This window comes from Polypterus senegalus, chromosome 1 (genome assembly GCF_016835505.1).
Source record: "Polypterus senegalus isolate Bchr_013 chromosome 1, ASM1683550v1, whole genome shotgun sequence".
In the NCBI taxonomy this organism is placed as follows: Eukaryota; Metazoa; Chordata; class Cladistia; order Polypteriformes; family Polypteridae; genus Polypterus; species Polypterus senegalus.
This window is the reverse complement of record NC_053154.1, coordinates 272,217,534-272,241,463: the sequence shown is the minus strand read 5'-3', so window position 1 is coordinate 272,241,463 and position 23,930 is coordinate 272,217,534. Positions and strand designations below refer to the sequence as shown.

At 36.5% G+C, this 23,930-nt stretch overlaps 1 protein-coding gene across 4 annotated transcripts in view; it reads right to left on the bottom strand.

The window, feature by feature from the left end:
* zgc:171482 (zinc finger protein) overlaps positions 1-23,930 on the bottom strand; it is a 605,896-nt gene that overhangs the window by 53,789 nt on the left and 528,177 nt on the right. The window contains exons 7-8 of one of the 4 annotated variants that reach the window (XR_005636136.1): positions 7,859-8,014; positions 5,857-7,718 (exon numbers count right to left, since the gene is read on the bottom strand). The exons of 1 other annotated variant lie outside the window; for it this stretch is intronic. Coding sequence is in view for 2 of the 3 variants with exons in the window: in XM_039774236.1 (XP_039630170.1) it covers positions 7,981-8,014 (34 nt within the window). In the remaining variant the exon portion in view is untranslated. Of the gene's footprint in view, positions 1-5,856; positions 7,719-7,858; positions 8,015-23,930 lie in introns of those variants that run through there. 2 more of the 4 variants (XM_039774216.1, XM_039774236.1) reach the window with 2 other exon arrangements.

Sequence of the window (23,930 nt, the reverse complement as noted above, 5' to 3'; positions counted from 1 at the left end):
AACAAAATGAACGACCCTTATTTTATAAAGCACCTTTCTATAGCAGACATCATCTTAACTAAAAAGACTAATTTGGTAAAACAGAATCACTTGTTCAGGCTAACATAGTGAGTCAAAGGTAAGAACTGAATAGCAGCCTTCTTATTAAAAAAAGTCCAGTGTCTTAACATCAGTACTACCAAAACAATAATAATAATAACTCTTTGCATTTATATACCGCTTTTCTTCATACTCAAAGTGCTCAGCAATTGCAGGTTAAGGGCCTTGCTCAAGGGCCCAACTGAGCAGAATCCCTTTTGGCATTTACAGGATTCGAACCGGCAACTTTCTGATTGCCAGTGCAAAACCCTAGCCTCAGAGCCACCACTCCACCAGGCCATCCATTTTGTTAAGTTTGTTTCTCTGTACGCACACTCATGGATCTTCAAAATTGAAAAAAAGAAACCTCCAAGGAGCTGCAGGGCACTCCAATGCAATTACACAATAGTATGTCTAGAATCGGTGAGAGTGGGAGGCGATGTATTGCTTTTTGGATTCCATTTGTCCTCCATAAAGAGTCTCAGTAGCAGATAGCATATATTTCATCTCTTTCTGCTACAATTTAATTCTGAATTTGTAAAGAGGACACTTTCATTCCATAATAATCAAAAACAATTTGTAATTATGTATTTATCTGTCTAAAATCAATTTTTACTGAAGAGAAGCCACCTTTGCTCCTTATAGGTTTTTGATTTTTATTATAGCATCAATAGTTTCTATAAATAAAACCTGACCCAACCTGGTGTCACATGACTTTCTCCATTCTCTGATGACTCTAGTTGGCAACACATTGATTCTCTATTGTCTAGACTTCTAAATAATAAAATGAACATCAATGCTCACTGAACAGAAGTAAACATATTACATGAACAAGAATGAAAATGAACAGGGTATTTCTAAGTTGACAGTGATTGGATGACTTATCCAATGATTTAAAATAACTGTGAGTTCTCAAAGAGCTGGTAACAAATACTGCATATATTTTTCTTCTAAATAGAATTAACTTGGCACATTTTTCAGTTGCAACTGACAAAACCTTTCTCTGTGTTAAACATAAAATGATGGTTGGAGACGTCAAATAATATGAACGGAAATTGTAGTCCTTTTTATTTTCAACAAATTTCAAATGTTGGGTTACTTGCACTTAAAAGAAAAGTGTACTTAGTAAAAAGGAACTTGCTAATTTTGATCTAAATTATGAAAGCGCCAGTGCATTGCTTTCACCCATAATTCATATGGGAATGTAAAAAGTGACTATTAATGGCTTGTAACTTTGTTATTCTTTGGTTATTTTAATAAGTCTTAATATCCCTTGCCTTATCTTGTATGCTGAACCGTCTCGGAGGCAGAGAAGGTGGCAACACAGGGCTCTCTGCCAGTTAATTCATACCCCTGTTCATACAGGCATCTTATATAAAAACATCTACGTGTGGAAGTGTGTGTGTCTGTCAAGCCCAGAAGTGAGAGGTGGAATCAGGGTAACGCTCCACGTCCGAAGATATGCAAGCGAGGCCAGCACGTCAGCAAAACAAAACCTCCAAAGAAAGTCACTTGCTTAGCTGCTAATATAGAAGCGAGGCGAGCACATTGGCAAAACGAAACATCCGAAGAGAAAGTCACTCGCTTATCTGCTATTACAGAAGCATGGTTAGCACATTGGCAAAACGGTATCCCTTTTACTTTTGTTCCCTTTGCTAATACCCCAGCGAGGCGAGCACGTCGGCAAAACAAAACCTCAGAAGAAAGACAGTCGCTTAGCCACTAATGCACAAACGATGCGAGCATATCAGCTAAACGAAACCTTCTAGGAGAGCGATGCCCAGAGTAGTTCCGTTCAATTACCTAACATCTCTACATTTCAATTTTTTTTCTGATGATGTCAATAGTTTCTAGGCTTACACAACTAGTAAAAATATAAATACCTACATATTCGTATATATTTTTTTAAAATAAAGTGATACACAAAAATCTTAAATAAAATTAGTGGGAAAGAAGATGCATTATTTACATCTAACATCATACCTTTCTTTCGAGAATTTCCTACTCCAGCTATGTCATCAGTTGCAAGCTAAAACGTATTTTATCATTTTAGCTAATGTGCTGTAACTAAACTAGCTTCAAGAAAAACTGAAAGAATGGTGAACACAACTAGAGATAAGAATAAATTATTACAGTGGCTACGAGAAAAGAAAAAGCAAGCAGAAGAGGTGAAAAGAAAAAACAAGCAGAAGAGGTACAATGTAAATGTGTCACTTAAAGGGCCTTTTGAAAGATTAATTTTAAAGAAAATGATATGGATGGTCACTTACCCTGCCACCACCACTCCACAAATGAGTCCTTCAACAACAACCCCTATAGCACTGAGACACTAGTCCTGGCCTGGGTCCAACTCACCCCTTGACATGGCCTGCTTGCTTTGAATTGTACCCTATGCTGCATCTATTACCTTGTCGTTAAGCTTTCTTTGCTGCTGAACTGTTACACTGAACATCATTCTTTTACGACAACTTTACATTTCATACAGTTTTCATGTTACAGCATATTTAAAAAAAAAAAAAATATTTGTTTGTCTGGACCTCCATTTCCTGAACCTGCCTTCTAATCTATCTTCGCAAATATAACAAACAATGAACTGATTGTTTCTAAACAGATTTTTAGGACTTCTCTATTCAACTTCCAGGTTGCAGTTAAGAAAGCTAAACATGATTTCTTCGCTGATTTAGTATCCCGTCATTCTAAAAATTCCAGGGTCTTATTTAATTCAATTAATGCAGCCATTCACTCTCATTCTGTGACGGGATTAAATAGTATTGTTCTTTCATGTGAGCAGTTTCTTTCATTCATTGTTAGTAAAATTGATACAATTCGCTGTGGTATTGTTCCATCTGGCTATGAACTTCCTACTGTTAATCATGGCATTGTCTTGGAATCTTTTGATCTTGTCTCACTTTCACAGTTAAAAAGTACCATTGACACCCTTAAACCTACTCTCAGTCCTCTTGATATTGTACCACCACACCTCTTAGTGGAAGCCTTTGATGTGCTGGGTCCGTCTTTACTAGCCATTATCAATGGTTCTATTAGTGAGGGTTTTGTGCCCTCATTTTATAAACATGCTGCAGCGCGTCCCTGTCTAAAAAAGGCAGAATTAAATCCTGGAGTTTTAGCCAATTTTCGCCCAATTTCACAATTGCCATTTCTGGCTAAAATATTAGAAAGAATTATTTACAATCAATTGGTTGATCACCTTAACTCCAATAATTTATCTGAGATCTACCAATCTGGCTTTAGGCGTTATGGTGTTGAGACGGCCCTCCTGAAAGTATTCAATGACATCTCTATTATTACTGATTCAGGTGGTGCTGCAGTCCTTGTCCTCCTTGACCTGTCCGCTGCCCTTGACACTATATGAGATATTGCTTGTTAGGCTTAAAAGAGGCTGCTCTTAACTGGTTCAGTGGTCATATCTAATTGGTAGGCACTTTTCAGTGACTTTAAATTCCTCTTTTTTGTCTACTGCTCCTCTTAAATGTGGTGTTCCTCAGGGATCCATTTTGGGTCCTATTTTATTCTCTATATACCTTCACCCTATTGGAGCTATTTTTAGGAAATTTAACATTTCTTTTCACTGCTATGCTGATGATACACAGGTTTATATTCCTGTCTGCAGCTCTGCAATGAATCAACTGCACAACTGTCTTTTTGAACTAAGATCCTGGATGGCTAATAATTTTCTTGATCTGAATCAAAATAAAATGGAGGTGCTTATAGTAGGTCCATCAGCTAAAGCCCAAATTGGTCTAGGACTTCTCTGCACTTCCTGTCTTTTGTAAACCTCAAGTCCGCAATCTTGGTGTTATTTTTGACAGTAACCTCTCATTTGAGAAACAGATTAATTCTTTAGTCAAGAGTTGCTTTTTCCAGCTTCATCTTTTAAGTAAGATCAAGCCTTTTTTTATCTTCTAGGGATCTTGAGAAAGCTACTCATGCTTTTATCTTTTCTCGCCTCGATTACTGCAGCTTGCTGTATTCTGGGATTAGCAAATCCCTGATACGCAGGTTACAGTTGGTCCAGAATGCTGCCGCTTGCTTTCTGGTTGGGGCAAGAAAGTCTGATTCTGTTTCTTCAATATTAGCTTCTTTACACTGGCTGCCTGTCTGTTTTCAAATTGATTTTAAAATCTTATTGCTAGTTTTTAAATCTTTACATAGGCTTGCTCCTGCCTACTTATCTGAAATGTGTTCTTTACACCAGCCATCCAGAGTGCTTAGATCTTCTGGTCAGTCGTCTCTTGTTGTCCCTCGTACTAAGTGTAAAACTAAGGGGGACAGGGCTTTTACAGCTGCTGCTCTTCACCTGTGGAACTCTTTACCTCATCATATAAAGGATTCGTTTACAATTGAACTGTTCAAAACAAGATTAAAGACTCATTTCTATTCATTTGCATTCCGCGACCTTCAGTAATACTGATGGTTTCCTCATTGTGATTATGTAATCTTACTTCTATTTATTATTTACAGTATTTTATGTTCTTTTATTTTATTTCTATTTATGTTAATTGTACCTTTTTTCTTCTTATATTGTAAAGCACTTTGGCCACAGCATTCCTATGTTGGTTTAAATGTGCTATATAAATAAATTGACATTGACAAATATACTATAGAATCAAAGCAGTGATAGGACAGCAGTCCAACAGAGGACAAAAGTCCATACTCAGCCCATTTCCTATCCATCCACATAGTTCCAGATCCATTCATTCTGTAATTGGAAGTTGGAAGCTACCTTAGCATTTCTAGTCATAAAGGTGAGGTTTGAGATATGGAGCAATAAATTTTAAATTACTTTGTTATTCCATCAAAAATAATAAAACAGGTCAAATGACACTTTGCAAATTATATTAGCCCTCCATCTTCATTTTAATGTAAGTGTTATAGGAAGAGAAATGTCCATTCTTCCACTGTTATTAAGAAATACTTAATTTTCTTCAAAATTAGGCAAAATTACTGAATATTTACGTATTTTCAAAGTGGTGAGCTCTAGCACCACATTCTTATGTTATTGATTCTTATCAATTCATGTTATTTCGATTTTAGCCAATTTCCTAGAGATGGTCATAGCTTTTTGATGTTTTTTATAATAAAAATGTGTCAGAACATACAGTTGAAGTTGGCACCATTATCAGAGCACAGAGGCCACTGTGGGACCTGCAGATATATAAAATTAGTGATTATAAAATAGACATACACAAATTAGTCGACAATTGAACAAAACCTGTTTAAAACTTTTTTTCTTGTGTTTGACTAATGATTTTGAATGATCACCTTTTTTACATATTTTGTCTTTTCCTGTTTTTACAGGAAATGTATATGGTGTGAGAAGAATTGATAACATCAATCAATTATCAGTGTTGCCTTTGAAAATGCATGTAATTAATTTTAAAAAATTAGCAAGACGCCTATCCAGGGATGACAAATTACCGTAGTGTGTGTGAGGGTTTCAGCTTCCACCCACCCAAGAATCTCGGTTTCACCATCCAGCTGGGCTACCAGAAATACAAAGATATCTAATACATTTTTGAACAAGGTTCATAAATCGGCAAAAATCTACATTAAATCACTTTGACTTTTTCTGCTGTGGTCCAGAAGTGGTGACAGACAATTTTTCAACAAATAACCCAGACACACTTGTTTCAATAAACCAAATAATACAATTTATTGATAACATAAGGATAGCAGAAGATGGATATTTACAAGTATCTATTTATATATCAATACATTTAAATTTAAATAAATTTAATAGACAGACAGATAGAAAGAAAGAAATATGGATGAAGAACAATAAAAGACAAACACAAAACATAAAATTACTACAGCTTAGTTGAAATTATTCTGTTCTTTAGAAAAAGGCACATAACAAGATGTGTGCACATGAGCTGTCACAGTACAAAATGCAACAGCTTGGGATGTTTTTTCCAGATGCTTTTGTAATGTCACTTGTTAACAGTATGTTCATGGGGAAACAAACCTTTTATTAAAACGTTCACTAATGCAGAAAAACGAGATCATCGGTTGTCTTGATGTTCGGCTTGCAGAACAGTTGCAGAATAAATGTCAGAAATATGCATCTCAATTAACTCACCACAATGCCACTTGGCAGACAGATTAACAGGTCTTTAGGCATATGGTATCTACAGGCATAGTTAAAAATATCACCCTATTTCTATGCAAATGACCAATTCCAGGAATTTTTGGGGTTCTCCCCTCATAAATATGGTTTGGTGCAGGAGAAGCTTTGCTCCTTTTGGGTCAGCTTAAGCAAACGTTTCTTTATTTTGTTGAAGACCTCTTCTTCTTCTTTGCCATGGTCACACCTTCTGGTTGTGGGCAGTACAGCAGTTTTCATGCAGTGTCATCTTTTGGCTGTCAAAGTTTATTTCCGCTCGGAAGCTGGTAATCAGCTCCTGTCTTTAGGAAGACAAACGTGTGGCATTTATGTATGGTCTCCCTCTTGCTCATGCACTTGCTGTTCCTCAGCAAGGCATAAATTTGTAGACAAATTGTCCAACTCAAAAGAGAAACATCTTCCACTCTCCCAGTCCAGCTCCAAATTGCCACTCAGATTAAAAGGCATCACTCCAACCTTTCAACAGCCACACCATAGGCAATGGGGTCCCTTCTATTGAGAGCACAAGTTACAGCCAAGTTGAGAACAGTGAACATACTGGGAAATCAAAGATTTGGTGTGCGCAATGATTTTTAAAGGACGGAGTAGACGTCTTATTATTGGTTTCTTAGGTGTACGTAAGCCAATCCCTTTTGGTTGACTATTGGTGCAAAGTTTTGTCCTTCAAGGTTGGCAGTCATTGACTTATGGATCTTTGTTCAAGGCAAATGTTTTTACTGGTATCACAAGAAGACATCCCTGGGGTGTCACTTGGTGATTGATCATTTTATCAGATAAGCACCAGAGGTTGCATTCCAAAGAGGACCAGTAGAGAAAAAACTGAAACTCAAGCTGGAATTAAAAGTGTCTGGCAGTTTGCTTTTCGACAAAGTACTTGTGTGCCAAAATGTAAAATGCCAAGCTGTCCTATATTGTGGTAATATAAATTTCTGTTTAAGTTGAGAAATATTTAAAATGTTGTAGTACTGCTTTGTGAGACATAGGTAATTCAGTTATATTTACTAAAAATGTCCGATTTCAGGGTTATACAACGGTTCTTGTCAATGGATTCTTTAAGGTTACATTGTTGACAGAACTGATTATTTTCAGGTAGCTCACAATATGCTGATGTTCCATTTTGGAGATGAAAAACTTGTAAGATCAGATATTGTCAAAAGGTTAGAGTTCGAGGCAGACATGAAGACACATGGAGAAATGTGTGAGACTAGAATCAAGAAATGGATAAATAGTATGGTGGGAGTCATGGTAAGGTGAATGACAGTGGTGAAGGATGTACTTCAAATTAGATAAGGGTTTGTGGTTGAGGGATGGTTTTCCTTCTGTGTGGTGCCAATGTCCATTTCTGGTATCCCTTGCTGTGGTAAGAAAATATGTTGGCAGATCACTTCAGTTAGAAAGATACATATCTCAGCAGAAACAAGAAGCAAATACAATCCAGTTGTATTCACAGCAACTCTGGGAAACCAGTGTTCAAAATGAGACTTCTGCAAAAAACCTTAATAAAAAGAGTGATAATAAGATGAATTTAAACTGAGCATTCTCAACATAAATATTAATACATTTTCAACTAGTTAAATAATACATGAAACTGCAAATTAAACAGATGAATAAAGTAGTAACAAACCAGGCACTCACAGAACAAGAGAATTGAGGGAAAATTCTCCTCATGTTAGAACTCCCACACATATTCTGCCACAATGAGAGATGAGGCAGATTACTATGAAAGGGATCTCATGACGAAACGTCATCAACCGTTGCTAACCAAAAATCAAATCCAATTTGTTGTCAAGCCTAAAAGTAATTGCAAAAGTCAAAGTCAAAAGGATTAAAGCCCAGGGTCTTATCCATCAAATCATTAAACAAAAATGCACTTGCAATAGTAAAGATTTTATCTGAAACCCTGGTTGACCAACAAGTCTTTGTGTTGACCTTGACACCTCTATCTTATCTATGACATCACTTTCTGTCATTTGAGCTAGTCACTTTGTATTTACCAAAGAAAAATGGTGGTGCCCATAATAGAACAATATGGCATTGTGGGAAGACATTAAAATATTTTAATTTCATTAAAAAAAGCATTTAAACAAAAAAACAAAAAAATCAGCAGAAACAAATTCTGCATTATTCAAAACCACTGAGTAAAAAAAGAAAAACCAGGAAAAAAATGTAATATAACATGAAAAAAAAGAACCAAATTATAACAACAAAAGGTTACAGAGCATCCTGGAGCACTCCAATAAGTTTAGGTAAATGCCAGAAAACATGGTGAATAAACGCATGAGAAACAGAAAAAATGATATGCATTAGAAGGCATAGCGGAACAATAATACAAAAAGCACATAAGGCTGTAAAAATTGCTAAATACAGAGGAGATATAATAAAACCAGCAGAAAACGTTGTCTCAATAGCAAATATGCAACTTCAGCCTTTAAGAAAATAACTTGAAAAATGAAGGTTGTGCTGAAATAATTCATTGACATGTGCTCCAACATTTCATCCTAAAAACCTTTCAATGGCATCAGAAACTAGGTCAATACTACCATGTTTAAGATTTGATTGGCTTTTTAGGTATATCAGAGGAACTGCCACGAGTTCCACCTGCTCACAGTAACAAGAGTTAAAAGTACATAAAATGATTAGCAATGTGCAGGGAACTCTAGACATACACAGACATCTGCACTGGCAAATCACATAGTCTTCAAGGTCCCCTTTATTTTTAAATTGGAATCATTCTTATTTAATTTTGTTCAATTTCAGTGGTCTTGCTTGCATCCTTTTCTGGTTTTGAGAGTGATATCAAATTATACATAAATCTCATATCATGAAGTTGCTGGCAAAATGACAAACACTTAAGGCACCTTTGAGGAATCAGAAAAATTAATCTGATTAAGCAGGATGCCAAAGACTGCAGCTCATACCCTTCAAGCCAAATCAGGATTTACACTTCAGGAACTTCAGAATTTCACGTCATCCACTGTGCCACCCTGAGCTAACTCCATTAGTTTATCATTTGCTTCAAGAGACACTCATGCTGCCAGCAACACAAAGCTGGGTCAAGTGTGTAGAAAAACAAGATGACTAAGTTGAAAAAGAGGACCTTTAAAGCTCTGAATGGCGGTAATATTAGTTTTAATCATTATTTAGCATGCATTTGTATTGTACAGTTGACTTGTGTACAAATATATAACTGCAAACATAATAACTGTATTTTAATTTAACATAAATACCAAGGATGAACAATTATTATAATAAAAATATTTTTAATAAAACAAGCACAACATAAAGCCTACATACAGTAAGCTAGAAATGGCCATAGGGTGAAGTTAGTCCTTGACTGCTCTCATGCTACAGACTCATATATTTGCCCTACATTAAAAACAGGCAGTATCAGTAAGCTTACTAGACTTTCTCTCTATTTTCTTGCCATCTGATTGTGAACATTTAAACTGTACCTTGGGCTTGTTTCTGAGGTAACTCTGGCATCGCAATTTAGAAAGCACCATTTTCATCTGATATTATTGCCTTGTTGTTAAACCATATAATCGAGTAAAGACGGACTTTCAGTCTTTTGCATGCTTTTTTAAGTTATTTCATTCCCCTAATGAATCTACACAACTATTGTGTCTCATGTGATCTTCAAGAGTTTCTCACAGGTTCGGCTCATAATAATTATGGGGCATAAAATGAGGGAGTTATGCAATCACTAACCATGCATTCATTTTCTTATTTAGCTGACCGGAAAAGGCCAAACGTTGGTGTTACCCATAAGCTTCACACCATAACCCTCCCAGTCCTGACTAGATGTTAAGACCTGCTACACTTGTAAACAAGGCCAAATCGAAAATCAAAAATTAAAATCAAAGCACAAAATGAAAACAGGAAAACAGACTATTAGGAAATAGTCAGACAGAAATGATTGACAAAATGGTGTTTTAAATCCACCAACTCGGATAAGGACTTTGCTGAAATGGTGATCTTTAAACCCGTCCTGTTGTTAACACCAGTTGACTACCTCTGAGGATATGCCCCCTTTACAACGCAGAGCTGTCCTAATGAAATGATGTAAATAACCAAAATACCATTGAAAACAGAAATTAACACAAAATCATAAAACTGATGTTAGATTCACAAGCAGTGGCAAAAAAGAGTTCTCAGACTTATGAAAAGACAGAAGGGAAACACAGAAAAAATTAAATAAAGACTCTATTCATAACACAAGAAAAAAAGCAAACTAAAAACATCAAGGTACCCATATCCCAAATCCTGCAATGCAGTAAATTGGCTGAGGATGGCCCTTCAGCAATGATATCGGGGGCCCCACCTCCTAGGGTTCAACCCAAAAATACAAGAGAACAGAGAAGCACAATACACAGACACTACATAATAAATAAACAAAATAATATTAAATAAAAATACATAATTTTAACAAACGTGAAAAATAATACTTAAAAGTTAACAAAGAAGACAGAAAAAGGAAAATAATTCAAAGAACAAACCCTGGCTGTAATATAACTCCTTTACCCTAAGTGACCAAAAGATGACAGCATCTTGTTAGTTTCTGGTGTACCTGCCTATAGCCCTGAATTTGATTGCCAAGAATCTAGACTTTCAAGGCTCTGATTTATACAGTAGGTGTGCCATGGTTGTCTTCTGAGAAGAGGTTTCTTGTTTCTTCTCTGGGCAGGGCAATGTTTTTGCTCTTCTGGCTACAGTACAAGATCAGCACAGATGAAAAGAGAGACGTTTAGTGCGTGATATGAGGGGCATCTTCTCCCCGGGGGTGTGCTATAGCTTCGAATGTCACCAGGGCAGGGAAAGTCATGAGGGACATCAGGACAGAATTGTGCCCAAGCTCTGATGATGGTGCAGTGGTGAAAATATTTGGCTGTTGCAGGCTTCTTTCATTTTTTATCATTATTGAATTGGTTTGGACTCTTGACATCTAATCCACACTGAAGAAGGTAGCAAGGGCACCTTATAGCCATGACTAATGAATAAGGTATTATACGGACATTATTATATACTCTGTTTATGTTGTGTATTATTTCTCACTATTGAATGCAAGCACAGTTGGTTTGTCTTGCCCTTTTTTATGCAGTTATGCTATCTCCACAAGCACAAATTAAAATTCCAGTGAACTTGTTACATACTGTACAATTTACCTGACTCCTTAACATATGAGGATTACACGTAATACTGACAGTGAGATTTGCTCTTTTCTCCCTCAGGCACTCTTGAGCCGAAAGCACTCGGCCATATCAGTAAAGCATTCTAATCATCATTCTGTGTAAAGAGGCCATGAAAAGGGTCTTAACTCATCCATAATAAGGTGTACAGCAACAGTATTGGATGGATGAAAAGCAAGAACCAGCAGCTGTTCTGGTAGGTCAATGAAGGAGAATAATTGCACAGTATGACTTAAGGTACAGTGCATATTGATTAAATTAAAGCAGAGGTGTAATCTGAATACTGCAGCAGCAGACTTTATATCTCCTGCCTGCTTCATTATTGATCCCCAGTGCCAGCTGAAACAGGGAAAGGAAGAGATGTTTCCAGTTCATTACCTTCATCCCTCCCAGATGGTTTTATGGAAGACACCAAGCTACAGGATCATTTGATAAAAGGAAACTTCTCGAACAAACATGACTTACCCGTGGCTAAGCTAGGGAATCTTTAATATACTGCAGGCAATATATATCATACAAGAGGCCTTTGGGAATTGAATTATTGCAGATGGTTTAGCAACACCATTCTGCTAACTGATATTGTTAATGAAAACAGCTCTGAAAAAAGATACAGTGTTGGTAATATTTATTCTGTTAACTTCCTCATTTGCCACCCTAACCCAGAACTAAAAGTACCAATGAAAGATCTATAAAAATAATGACATTTACTGTATTTACCAAAAAAATACTAGGAAGGCAGAAGATATTTGAGAGAAAGGGCAGTAAATACCAAAAGTAGTAGCAAAGACTATTTTACACTACCCTCCAATATCTCCTGTTCTGACTCCAGAAGGAGCCTTTGCCCAATTCATCTCTTAATCTAAACTCAATCTCCCTTTTCTTCTGCTCCATTGTCAGCTGTCTATAGCTCAACAATAATGTGACCAGACCTATATTGTGAGGATCCATTTGTGTTAATCAGAGCTGCTTTGTTTTATTGTGTGCTTAAATAAAACGTATCTTTATATGTATACATTAAGTACTATTTGTAAAGCTGTAAATGCACTTTGAGCCTGAACTCAGTGAAGAGTGTTACACACAAAAACGTAATTGAATTAAATATACTTAAGGTATAGCTTTATATGCCTCCAACACTTCTATGGCAGTCCCTAGGGCCAATCCCAGGATTAAGAATGCTTCCTAGAAAGTCATGTGGTCTACCATGTGTCATGATCATAGGCCAGAGCTATAATGAAAAGGGATTGAGGTTTCCAAAAAGTGCCCCAAAAGCAGACCAGACTTTCCACTGACCTGTCCAAAATTTTCTCACCACCAAATAGCCAGTCCACAGGCTTTTTAAGTTAAAAATGTCTTAAATGATTCTGGCTTGACTAGACATGAAGAAATGAAGAATCATTATAAATAAAAAAAATTCTCAAAAGGATGTGCCTAGAAGACAATCCAAAGCAAACAAGTCCCAAAAAGCAAAATCAACAGCACAAATAATCAGAAAGCCATTACATTTAATGGAAAACAAAATTCACATTAGGGACCGCCAACACACTCAGTGTGCCACTACCTGAGATTCTCTTCACTGGATCTGAAATAGCCAGGGGGAGTTCTCGGGAGTGGAGACGTCAGGGTGGCCCCACCTCTTGGGGAATCACTCACAAAGCGTAAGGAACACAAGAGAACAATACATTGCAAATAGATTTGAAATAAAACAAGCACAGCAATATTCATCAAAAAATGAAACAGTATAAGCACAGGGCAAATACTTGCCAAAACATTACCAAAAAAAACTTAACCAAAAGGAATTTATATGTATAATTTATGCATAATATATATATATATATATATATATATATATATATATATATATATATATATATATATATATATATATATATATAAATTACTTTTGGTAAAATTAGAATTTTGCTACTCATTGTTATATATGGCATATACAAGGTGAAATTATCACAGGGAGAATGCAAATTAACACATTAATAAACGGAAAGTAAACTACGTTTCCCACGCAGTATAACTACATAGATTGAAATCTCTTTTTGTGAAAAGGCCCATCCACTTGCCAATGCTCATGATCCACTAGGCCTCAAGCACAAAACACTCTCCCTCTCATTTCCTGCTCTTCTACTAACCTCTGATTTCATTACATACCTTTAACTTAACACCAAGATCACATTGTCACTGGCAGGGAGAAGCCTAAGAACAGGTTTATACATCACGCGACGCAACACATGCTCCAGCGGACGCTCCTGCTATGCAAGAGTTTTTCTGTTTATACTTGCGCCCGTACTTTACACAAATCTGGAAGAATCCACCAGGTGGCAGTGTGAGATATTATCACGATGAGAACAGGTTTGGCTTCGCTGTATTGTGAATTGCCTGGAACATCCATTTAATTCTGAGGACACCTTACCACAGTATTTCTGATAAGGATGTTTAATTAAATCCATCGATCCAGGGATCTATCCATTCCAGCAAGCATTTGGCACGAGGCAGAAACAATCCCTAGAAGAGGCATCAGCTCATCTCAAGGTGAATACAAGCACACACTCCCACACTAGTGTGCGTCTTTGGAAGGAAACCGGTGCACACTGTGCAAATCCAGCAGGAAAACATGTAAACTTCAGGCAGGGAATACCAGTGATGTGACTCCCTGCAAGACCACTCCGCCACCGTGTCACCCCCATATGTGTAATTATTAACAGTATTTATTATTTAAACAAAATTAACGATTTATCTGTAAAATGTAACATACATACTTTAATGTATAAATCTAAGGATTCTAAATGTGCAAGAAAGTTGGAATATTATACATTTAATGTGTTCTGTGTGGTGATCTATTGCTTTTTGCCGAAGCTGTCAGGTCAGGGGGAAGTCCCTGAAAAAAAGACGGCACAAAAGATGGTATGTATCTAAAATGTATTGTGTCATTACAATCAGGAATATGCGACGCTTGAATATAAAAGCACCACTTTTTTCATTTGTATGTCTGCATTTTGCTTCACCACATCGAACCATTTATCAAACATCGAAGTGTGCACATCGATCCTGTAGAATCCTCAAAGCAGCTTTCTATCACATGTAGATAGTAAACAGAGACTCTGACGTCACATTCCAACTTTTATCACACTGTGCCCCCCGACTTTTTGCTGGTACTGCAACTCGCACACATGTCGCATTAATTTCTGAGGACCTGCTCAGAGGATGCAACAAATGGTACACTGGGAATGCGTGGCAGCCATGAATGCATGCAAGTACGCGTTCTGAGCATGAAGTATAAACGAGCCATTACCCAAACCTATTTTTTACTTTTGGGATCTGGGGCTTTCGGGAAGTCCTGAGCCTGTCTCTTTAGAGCTACCTTTTGCAACACTTGTTTTTCCTGCAACTTTGAGTATTCATTCCTTGCTAAAGAGCCAGACACCTTTGGTAAGTCCCACACTGTCTAAATGTCACACTATGGCACACCACTCTGTGACAGATGTTTATCGACAATGGTACAGTGGGTCCAGAAAATATTCAGATCCCTGAGTGGCCAGCTACTGTATATCAAGAGTCTTCTTCCATTTAAGAATTATGGAGGTCAGTGTGCTCTTGGGAGCCCTCAATGCTGCAGGAGTTTTTTTTTTTGCCTTCCCCAAATCTGTACCTCAACACAATCCTGTCTTTAAGCTCTGCAGGCAATTCCTTCTACCTCAAGGCTTGGTTTTTGCTCTCATACGCATTATCAGCTATAGACCTCATATAGTGTAGATAGGTGTGCACCATTCCTATTCATGGCCCATCGATTGAACTGACCACAGATGGACTCCAAACAAGGTGCAGAAACATCACAACAATGATCAAAAGAATGGCATGCACCTGAGCCAAATATCAAATGTCACCGCAAAGAGTCTGAATACTTTTATCATTGTGATATTTCAGTTTTTCATTTTGAATAAATTTGAAAAAACTCCTAAAATCCTGTTTTTGCTTTGTCATTCAGAGTTATTATGTATAGCTTGATATGAGAAAAATTACCTTAAATGATTTTAGGACAAGGTTACAACATAGCAAAATGTAAAAAAATAATAGACTCATGACCTGCCACTTGCCAGTCCAAGGACTGTCTGCTGCTATGCGCCTTTTGCCAAACACACAGTCTGCTACAATATACTGTATATAAACCTGGCTTATTTTTCCTTACAACCATGAAAGATGGACTAGTCTGACTAAGAACCTTGTGATGAGGCATTGCCGTGAATGGTGCTATATATTATAAACTACCTTGTCTGCTGTCTACTTTGTGCCTTCCTACTGTCACTTCATGTTTATTTCAGTAGACATTTCTGTTTTTTGTAAACAGTCTTGTACTGAATGATATTACATTTAAAATTGTCATTTTGAATTGGAGTAAATGCTCATGCAGTTCAAAACAAGGTAAGTTAGAGAAGAAGTTTAAGGACAATCAATCCATTTAAATAGTTTCTAAAGAATGAATTAATTTCACTGAACCAGTGCAAGTGTAAGTCATAATTTGTCCTTCTAAATATGTATATAATTTATCTGTCACTGTTATCTTTTCTCTGAGAGTTACCTGCATTTTACAAGCCATTTCAGTGGAAATTATAGATCAATATTAAACAATAAGGCCAGACAACACATTTTGTTCTGTGTGCCAGAAGACAATAATAATGTGCATATTACTAATATTCATTAATTTTTCATTCTCAGTCTGAGTATAAATGTAGGACAAAAAAATTTAATAAAAGTGAAGAATTCAATTCAAAACAGGAATTAGCTTCTAATTAAAAGGATGGCTAGATAAATAGCAGCCACTGTGACTCTCCAGGACATGAGACTACGTGAACCCAATCTGAGGTAATGTAGAAAGTAGTAAATGGAAAGTTCAATAATAGACATAGATCAGATTCTCATTAGGAGATGAACTGTGGTAAACACATGAACCCACTATGGCTCTCAGGAACCCGAACTCAGCAGCCCTCATCTTGTGGACTTCAGCCTGAACGGTCATTGCTGGGTCATCCTGGTTCTCTACTGCAATTATTTCTAATAAGCTATTTATACAGACAGAGGTAACAGCAGGGGGCACTATTTTAGTAATCCTCCTATCCAAATAACAGCAAGGAGACTAAAATGTACCAAACTGTAACATAACGCAACATAACACGCTCAGGCCTACTTAATCCAACTCAAGAAACTAGGCTGTGATGAATAAAGGGGGAACACAAAGCATTATATCAAACAGAATAAAGTAATAAGCCTTTCATCCCTACGCATCACTCTGTCAACTACATGGAGCAATTTACTCACTAGTCCACATAACTGTACAAAAGCACTCCCTTATAGTTTGGCCTTACTTCTTCTCACGTGTTTCAAAGCCAGTGTCAAGAAAAGCTTTCTGGGGTGGTCTTAAGCAATGCTATTTCTGTTAAAATGGAGCTGCTTACTCATGTGAAACTACTTTCACTTTTGGTCTCAATAAAAACAAAAGTAACACATATTCTGTACTAAAACTACTATTATAAAACCAGAGTTATTCTTTTATATTTTATAATCACTACTCAAACCAAAATCACAATATGGCTGTTTCTTAGACTTCCTCATATGTTCATCTTCCTTAAAGTAGTACATGTCAAATACCAGTGACCTCTGAGACAATGAAAAGGTGACTTAGGGATGCTAGCCTTAGAGGCAGAGGTTCAAAGAAGAAGCCATATCTGAAACTGGAAAATAAAAACAAAAGATTAACATGGGCAAGAGTTACCCAGAAATCTACTGGCTAAAGAATACATCATTGTTCCCATTTTTATGTTTTCTTTTCACTGTTTCCGGTAATTGATATTTGACATGTGATTTTTAAGGAAGCGCCAAATCTAACATGTTTATTTCTCAAACTGCAGACTGTGATGTCCTCTTGTGAGGCTGTTCAGCTGGACATTCCAAATCTATTTCTATCCTGGTTAGATTTACTTTGCCTTCTTCTCTCGAGACAGTAACAGACACCTTTGTATGAAATGTTTACTTTCTTGGCTATTTGTCACAATGAATAACCTTCAAAACAACAATAGAGTGGCATATATCTTGAAACAGCAAAAGGCTGACATGTTTCTTGAGAAGGCTGTTTCTTTTTGGCCATTTTTAAACCCAGAATGGAAATTCAGAAATGCCAGCACTTTGCCACTTAAGAAAAGACATTTTACTTGCTTCATTGAACAGACTAACATGTTTTAGCTGGGCTAACACAATAACAAAGATTTCTCTAATAACTAATTAGTATTTAAAAGTAAGCTTAGTCAGTTTGCCATTAGGACACTGGAGTCATGGCTGCTGAAACTGGGGTTTTGTAGTCACATGTGAATAATAAACTCAAGATCAGCCATTTCAAGCAGTGATAACCATTTGCAACATTGATAATATCTTAGCAATATCCTTAAATCAATGTAATGGTACAGTACCTTGGATGGATTTTAGGGTGACTCTATCTAAAAAATTCAAATTTTATTGCCATGCCCAGATTCTTTGTTATGTTGACCCACACATATGTTCTCCATTTCTCCTCTAGTTCTCTTATGTGAATTTCCCCTTGGGATTAATAAAGTATCTATCTATCTATCTATCTATCTATCTATCTATCTATCTATCTATCTATCTATCTATCTATCTATTCTTATACCCACCTGGCCTAGAAGGAGAAATAGTCAAAAATTGGAATACACTTGTAGCTGGGACTACGAATTCTTACATCACCCAGGACTTATTGCTGCTGTGCTACACTTCACCTATTACAGAACATCTCCTTTTTTTCTATACCCCAGGTGGCAAGAAGGAGCAAGGCAAGCAAGGGAAGTGGGTAATAAATTTTTATTCAGTAATTACAGATTTTTAAATTGTAAAATATTCTTAATGTGCCAAGAAAAGCAAATAAAAGGGTGATGGAATTCAATCATACAACACGACTATTTGAGGAGCTGTCATAGACAATGCTAGCCTACATACACAATAGTGTGTCGCTTTTGAATGTCTTTGAGATGTGTTCTTTCTGCTTCTTTTACTTCCTGGATTTTCTCTTCACTTTAATAGATGATAGAATGATAGAAAGAAGACTATCACTTTAATCTGATAACTTTTTAAAGCTTGTCAGGGCTAAGGTGAACACTTCTAGCAACCCTATATACAGTATTGCTAATGTAAATTAAAAAATATTTGAAATTGTTTCGTGAATGACATTAAAGAATAATTCTTTCATAGAAATTTTCATAATTTCTTTCATTATGGCAATGCCACTAGAACCTGCTTGCTGACAACTTTACTTGGGAGTCCAGGACAGTTTGTATTGCGGAGAGCTGGCCTAAGCTGAGCTGAGTTGTTGTCCATTATAAAAAAGCAAGTGATCCTTTGACATAATTATGATTTTTGACTTACTGGAGATTTATTTGTGATTCCTGCATTTGTATGTTTATGTTTTATGATTCTGAATGGTTTTTAATTTTATCTCTGAACTGGAATTGCTGATTTTCTTGCTTTTTTCTTCCTTTAGGGATTTCAAGATTCAAGGAATTTATTTTTGCAATTCCTTTGAAGTTTTAGGGATGTTTTGAATCTGAGGTTGTTAAACATTTCAATCTGAGAACCCAAATAAGAAAATCAATGCAATCATAGGACACAAGATGAGGATTATTAACATGACAGAGTTGTACATTGTCATACACGTGCGCATGGGAGGCAGCTAAAGGGCTTGAGTGACGGCAGTTCTGAGACAGGCCGGGCTGTGGCAGAGTGCACTGACTCTTTTTCTCACTTCCCTGTAGACCATCCCAGGGAGACTCCACCTGGCTCTCGTGACATCACTTCCGGGACCGAACCAATGGAGACAGAACTAACCGGCGCCGGCCCCCCTGATGTCACGTCCGGGCCTGATCCAATGAGTGACGAACACGTGCCCGATTCCCATGACCTCACTTCCTGTCTTCCCCTTTAAAAGCCTGCCCTTTTTCCCGTTACCCTCAGTCTTGTTTTGGACTCGTTTGTATGCACATCAGTGCTGTTGTTGTGATAAAAAAACGACTTTGCAGCCAGGATACCAAAATATACGGGTGGCTGCCCCAAAACTTCTTTGAGTATGTCTCAGCTTTGTGACAACATACATAAATAGAACTGGCCACATAATGAAACAAGTTTTTGTTATCTTGTTATCTTTTGTTATCTATATTTCTAAAATAGGAATGAGGAAAGAAATAAAACAATACTTACAGAGAATAGATTTCTGAGGTGTATCACTGTCAGTGTAAATGTTTAGTGTAAGCTTTACTTAAGCTAAGGGAAATAATTTTTTCTTTATAACAAGGTGCAACACCAGGATATGATGATTTTTGAAAAGATAACACAAATGGTCACTTAACTTAGTCACTTTATTCATGGCCTTGGGTAATGAATAAAGTAGCCTAAAACAATTAATCAATACCTTTTATTTACCTTGGCTTAAATAACCTTATTTTTTGAAATAACATTTTTTAAATGAGCTTCATCAGTAATACGTTCTTCTAAATGAGTTTGCAAGTTGTTGATAAACTGAGTACAAAAGCATAAGTGACCTAGTTAAATTGATACACTTTGTATTTTATAAAGTGTTAGGCTAAATCTTGATGAAGAACTTGCTGAACAGGCCTGTTTGAAATGTTTGATGTTGGTTACTGATGCAATGAATGTCCAAGGCTCCACTCTACAGCCTTTCTTACCATTTTGATACGTTCTGGTGTTCATGCTATTCTCAGTGGTGTAACAAACATGTCCTTCAGAAAGTCAGTAGATAGAAATTTATCATACCAGTTTAAAATAGTCAGGAGAAGGAATTTATTCATGTTTAATACAAAATCTTGTTTGTACCTCTGTTACAGATTTATTATATATTTAAGTTGTGCAATAATGATGAACTCCAAATGAGGCACCACCCAGCTGTACATGACCACTGAAGCTGCATTTAGCGTAACACAGCACTATTTACTGTAATCCCCCACTGTTTACTGTCTCATCCCTGTACAGTACCCTGGAAATCATCACATCCTTGTGCCCACCAATCCTATTTGGTTCGACATTTAAAACTAACTCTATGGTCCCTCCTCTTACAAGCATGTCTGTTTCATTCCCTCAGTTTGACTGATGCTTGCTGGGACACGCTACAGCTAACTCATGCTCAGGATAAGTAGGTTTTGAAACTGAATGGATGAATGTTTCACAATTTGGTGGCATGGGGAATATTTATAATATTTTAGTATTATAGAAACAAAAGCTCTCTGTGAGACGTCAATGGCGTTGTTTGTTGGCTATGTCTCAGATCACATACTATCATAAAAACGGTATGCTAAATGTGGGGTGGGGTGGGGTGTATCAGTTGCCCCTGAGATTGTGCTTGGTATGGGTCAGCAAATGTTACTGCACAATCATAAGGCGACCTATCATGAACATGTCTGCAATCCATAATTTAAGAAGCACTGTTTTAAAAGGCATAAAATTATTTTGTGTCTTTTACGTCACTATTTTGTTTTCAATTAGTGCTGTCATTTTTGATGGAATTTGTGTACACTTCTGTCCCCATCACTGTCTGTCACAACCAAGAGCAACGGTGCATGACATCAGTGTAGCAACAGGATAGCTGTAAATGTTGTGCAATTCTTGGATGTACAAGACTGTATTCAGAAGAACTAAAATCTTTTGCAGTGGTAATAGTGTGTGGATTGACTGTTATGTTTAGTAATTCTCATAAGTGTCTTTGTTTCTTCTCAGTTTATTGGGCTTAGATAATCCCAATTTGTATTTTTTGTATTTTGTTAATGACCCCCTCTTGTACTTTGCCTATGATTTTGTCTCATCTATCTTCAGGTCCAAGAAAAGGTCAATAAAATCTGCCTTGGGTAGAACATTATGACTAAATGGTTATTAATAACTGCATTGCTCTTTGGTTTTTTTTTGACATTTTTTTACCATTTGTGCCACCATTTTGTTTTGTTTTATGTATATTGACCTTACTGTTTGCTAGGCCTATTGTCTGCACATTTAAGGTGATTGCACACATCTTCATTGACGTTTTTGTACAAACTAATAACAAACCATGTGTTATGTGAAGCTTTTGGTTATAGTTTTGGCTAGGAACCTTTTGCTTTTGTTTTTGAGACTTTGTTTTGGTACTTTCATTAGGTTTTTGCCAACTTCCTGATTTATTTTTGGATTGCCCTTGAATTTTGTGTTTCCATCTCCTCGTCCACTTGCTTTCTTCAGGCTTTTTGGAGTAGCCTTGCATGGAGAAGCAGATACTCTTCATCGTGTTTATTTGGGGTTTGATTGTTTTTTATAATGTCTTTCAAAGATATTTGGGCATTTGAGAATTTAGAGTTATGTCTTTTGCTTTGTATTTACAGACCAAAAGCATGCAGGTAAGGTGGACTGGTCATACTAAATTGGCCCTAGGATGTGTGTTTTTACCAACAATGGACCGATGCCTTGTCCAAGGATTGGTTTGTGACCAATGCTTATTGGGATGAGCTCCAGCATTCCCTGTGACCCTGCTCTGGAAGAGTAGATTTTGAAGATAAATGGATGTATGGATGGATTTTAAATTGGCATTAGTGCTAAAGCGTAGGTGCATAATTGTATGACTTACTAGTTTTGCCCTTTTGTTTACTACAATTTTTGCGTCTTCCTCCTCCTGGTCCTTTCCTATAATAAAATCCCTATTTTGTCAAGTGCGGCAGAATATTTTGTACCATCAAGACAAACTACTGACAGAAAGATATCCATGCATTGTGATGGCTGGTATATGCTGTCGCTACGTGACATGTTATCAAGTACAGTATGTGGTAGTGCTTAAAAATAAAATTCTTCAGTCTTTGTATCATTTGAACCTCCAAAGTGCCCTTTAGCAGCCATAACTGGATACAGTTTATTACTACCAGGCAGAGTTGGGTTTTTATAAAACAGATTAACATTGTGTGTTTATGTGTGTATGTATATGTATAATTTTACTTACACACATTATTTGTTTTCCTTGTATACAACACAGCAGAGACTGTTTAATGAGCATGTCCTTTCCAAGACTGCGTATACTTAGCAATCAATATTAATAATGAGGCGAGGTATCATAGAATGGAATATGTCATGTCTGCAGAGCTCATTTTATTTACAGAGACATTTCACTGACTGGGTTTCAGCTTAACAAAGAGTAAAAAATGAGTTGAGATATCTATATCCAAACCAGCACTCATCAGTAAAGAGGCTAAATAATTAAATAGGTCAAAAAATACAACTGAAGAACAAAAAAAATGTGGCCATTAAAACAGACCTGGATAATACCTGTCTGCATGCTACTTCAATATATTTTTTAGTATAATTGCCTGCCAAAATTCCATAATCAAACTGAACCCAAACCTTTGTAAAGTAAATTTGCATCACTCTATATTCATTTACTTACAGCACACTATCCTTTTCATATAACAATGTTGTTTGAAAAGAAGAAAATCCTTTTGTCATACAAATAGCTCACTCATATTTAGCACCAAATTTCTTATTGCTAATCAGATCAAAGAAATGCTTTGAGCTCTGCGGTGACCCCATTTTCAAACTGATTTCAGATCTATGAATAATAATGTCTAATTCCTGGATCCATGAAGACATATTATTATATTTTTTCTGAGTTACAAAAGCTCAGACTTGCCTTCTGCTCCATGTAACATCATAACAAAAGAATCTCTAGAAATTTATCCATAATAATGTTAGTAAAGCACAAGGCAGTACTCTGATGTATGCAACTTCTTCTATGTCAACATCAAATTCTAGAACCGCAGACTGTACAAATAATATGTGTAAAGCCCTATAAAACACACTATAATAAACACAAAGCTTTCTGCTCTATTGTTAGCATCTCAACAGGGTGCAGTGCAGCTGGCGGTTGCCCCAGAGTTCTTTTAATTTATCAGTTTTCCTACATTCCCAAATTGGTAAACTACTTGTATGTCACACTTAAAACTGAAACCCATAAAATTTTAAAAAGTAAGCAGCACTGTGTTTAGTGTGTGAATAGTGTTTAACAATTGCAGTTGCAAGTGCCTTAAATTTAAAATCTTTGGAACACCCAAAGGGCACCAGAATTCCCTTCTCATCAATTAACCAATCTCGGTCATTTTGCTGAACTGCTTAGGCTATGAAGGATTTTGAAAATTTAAAAACATCAATATGCTAATACTATAAAAAATATTCCAATATTTTAGCATTATATTAAAATATTGTAATATTATGAAAATGAGGCAAGGTAACTTTATGACATCATTTAAATTGTGGCAAGAGTAAAGGTCAATGACATTCATCCCCGCTTTAAACCAGCATGCGCTGTCTCTCTTTATGCTTATTTAGGACATTAGTGGAATAGCTGGCTGCTGTATTCGGTAACCTTCTCTGAAGCACAATGCATCTAGTTGATTTTAAGATAAAAATCGGAAGGACTTGGAGAAACAAATGTTTTA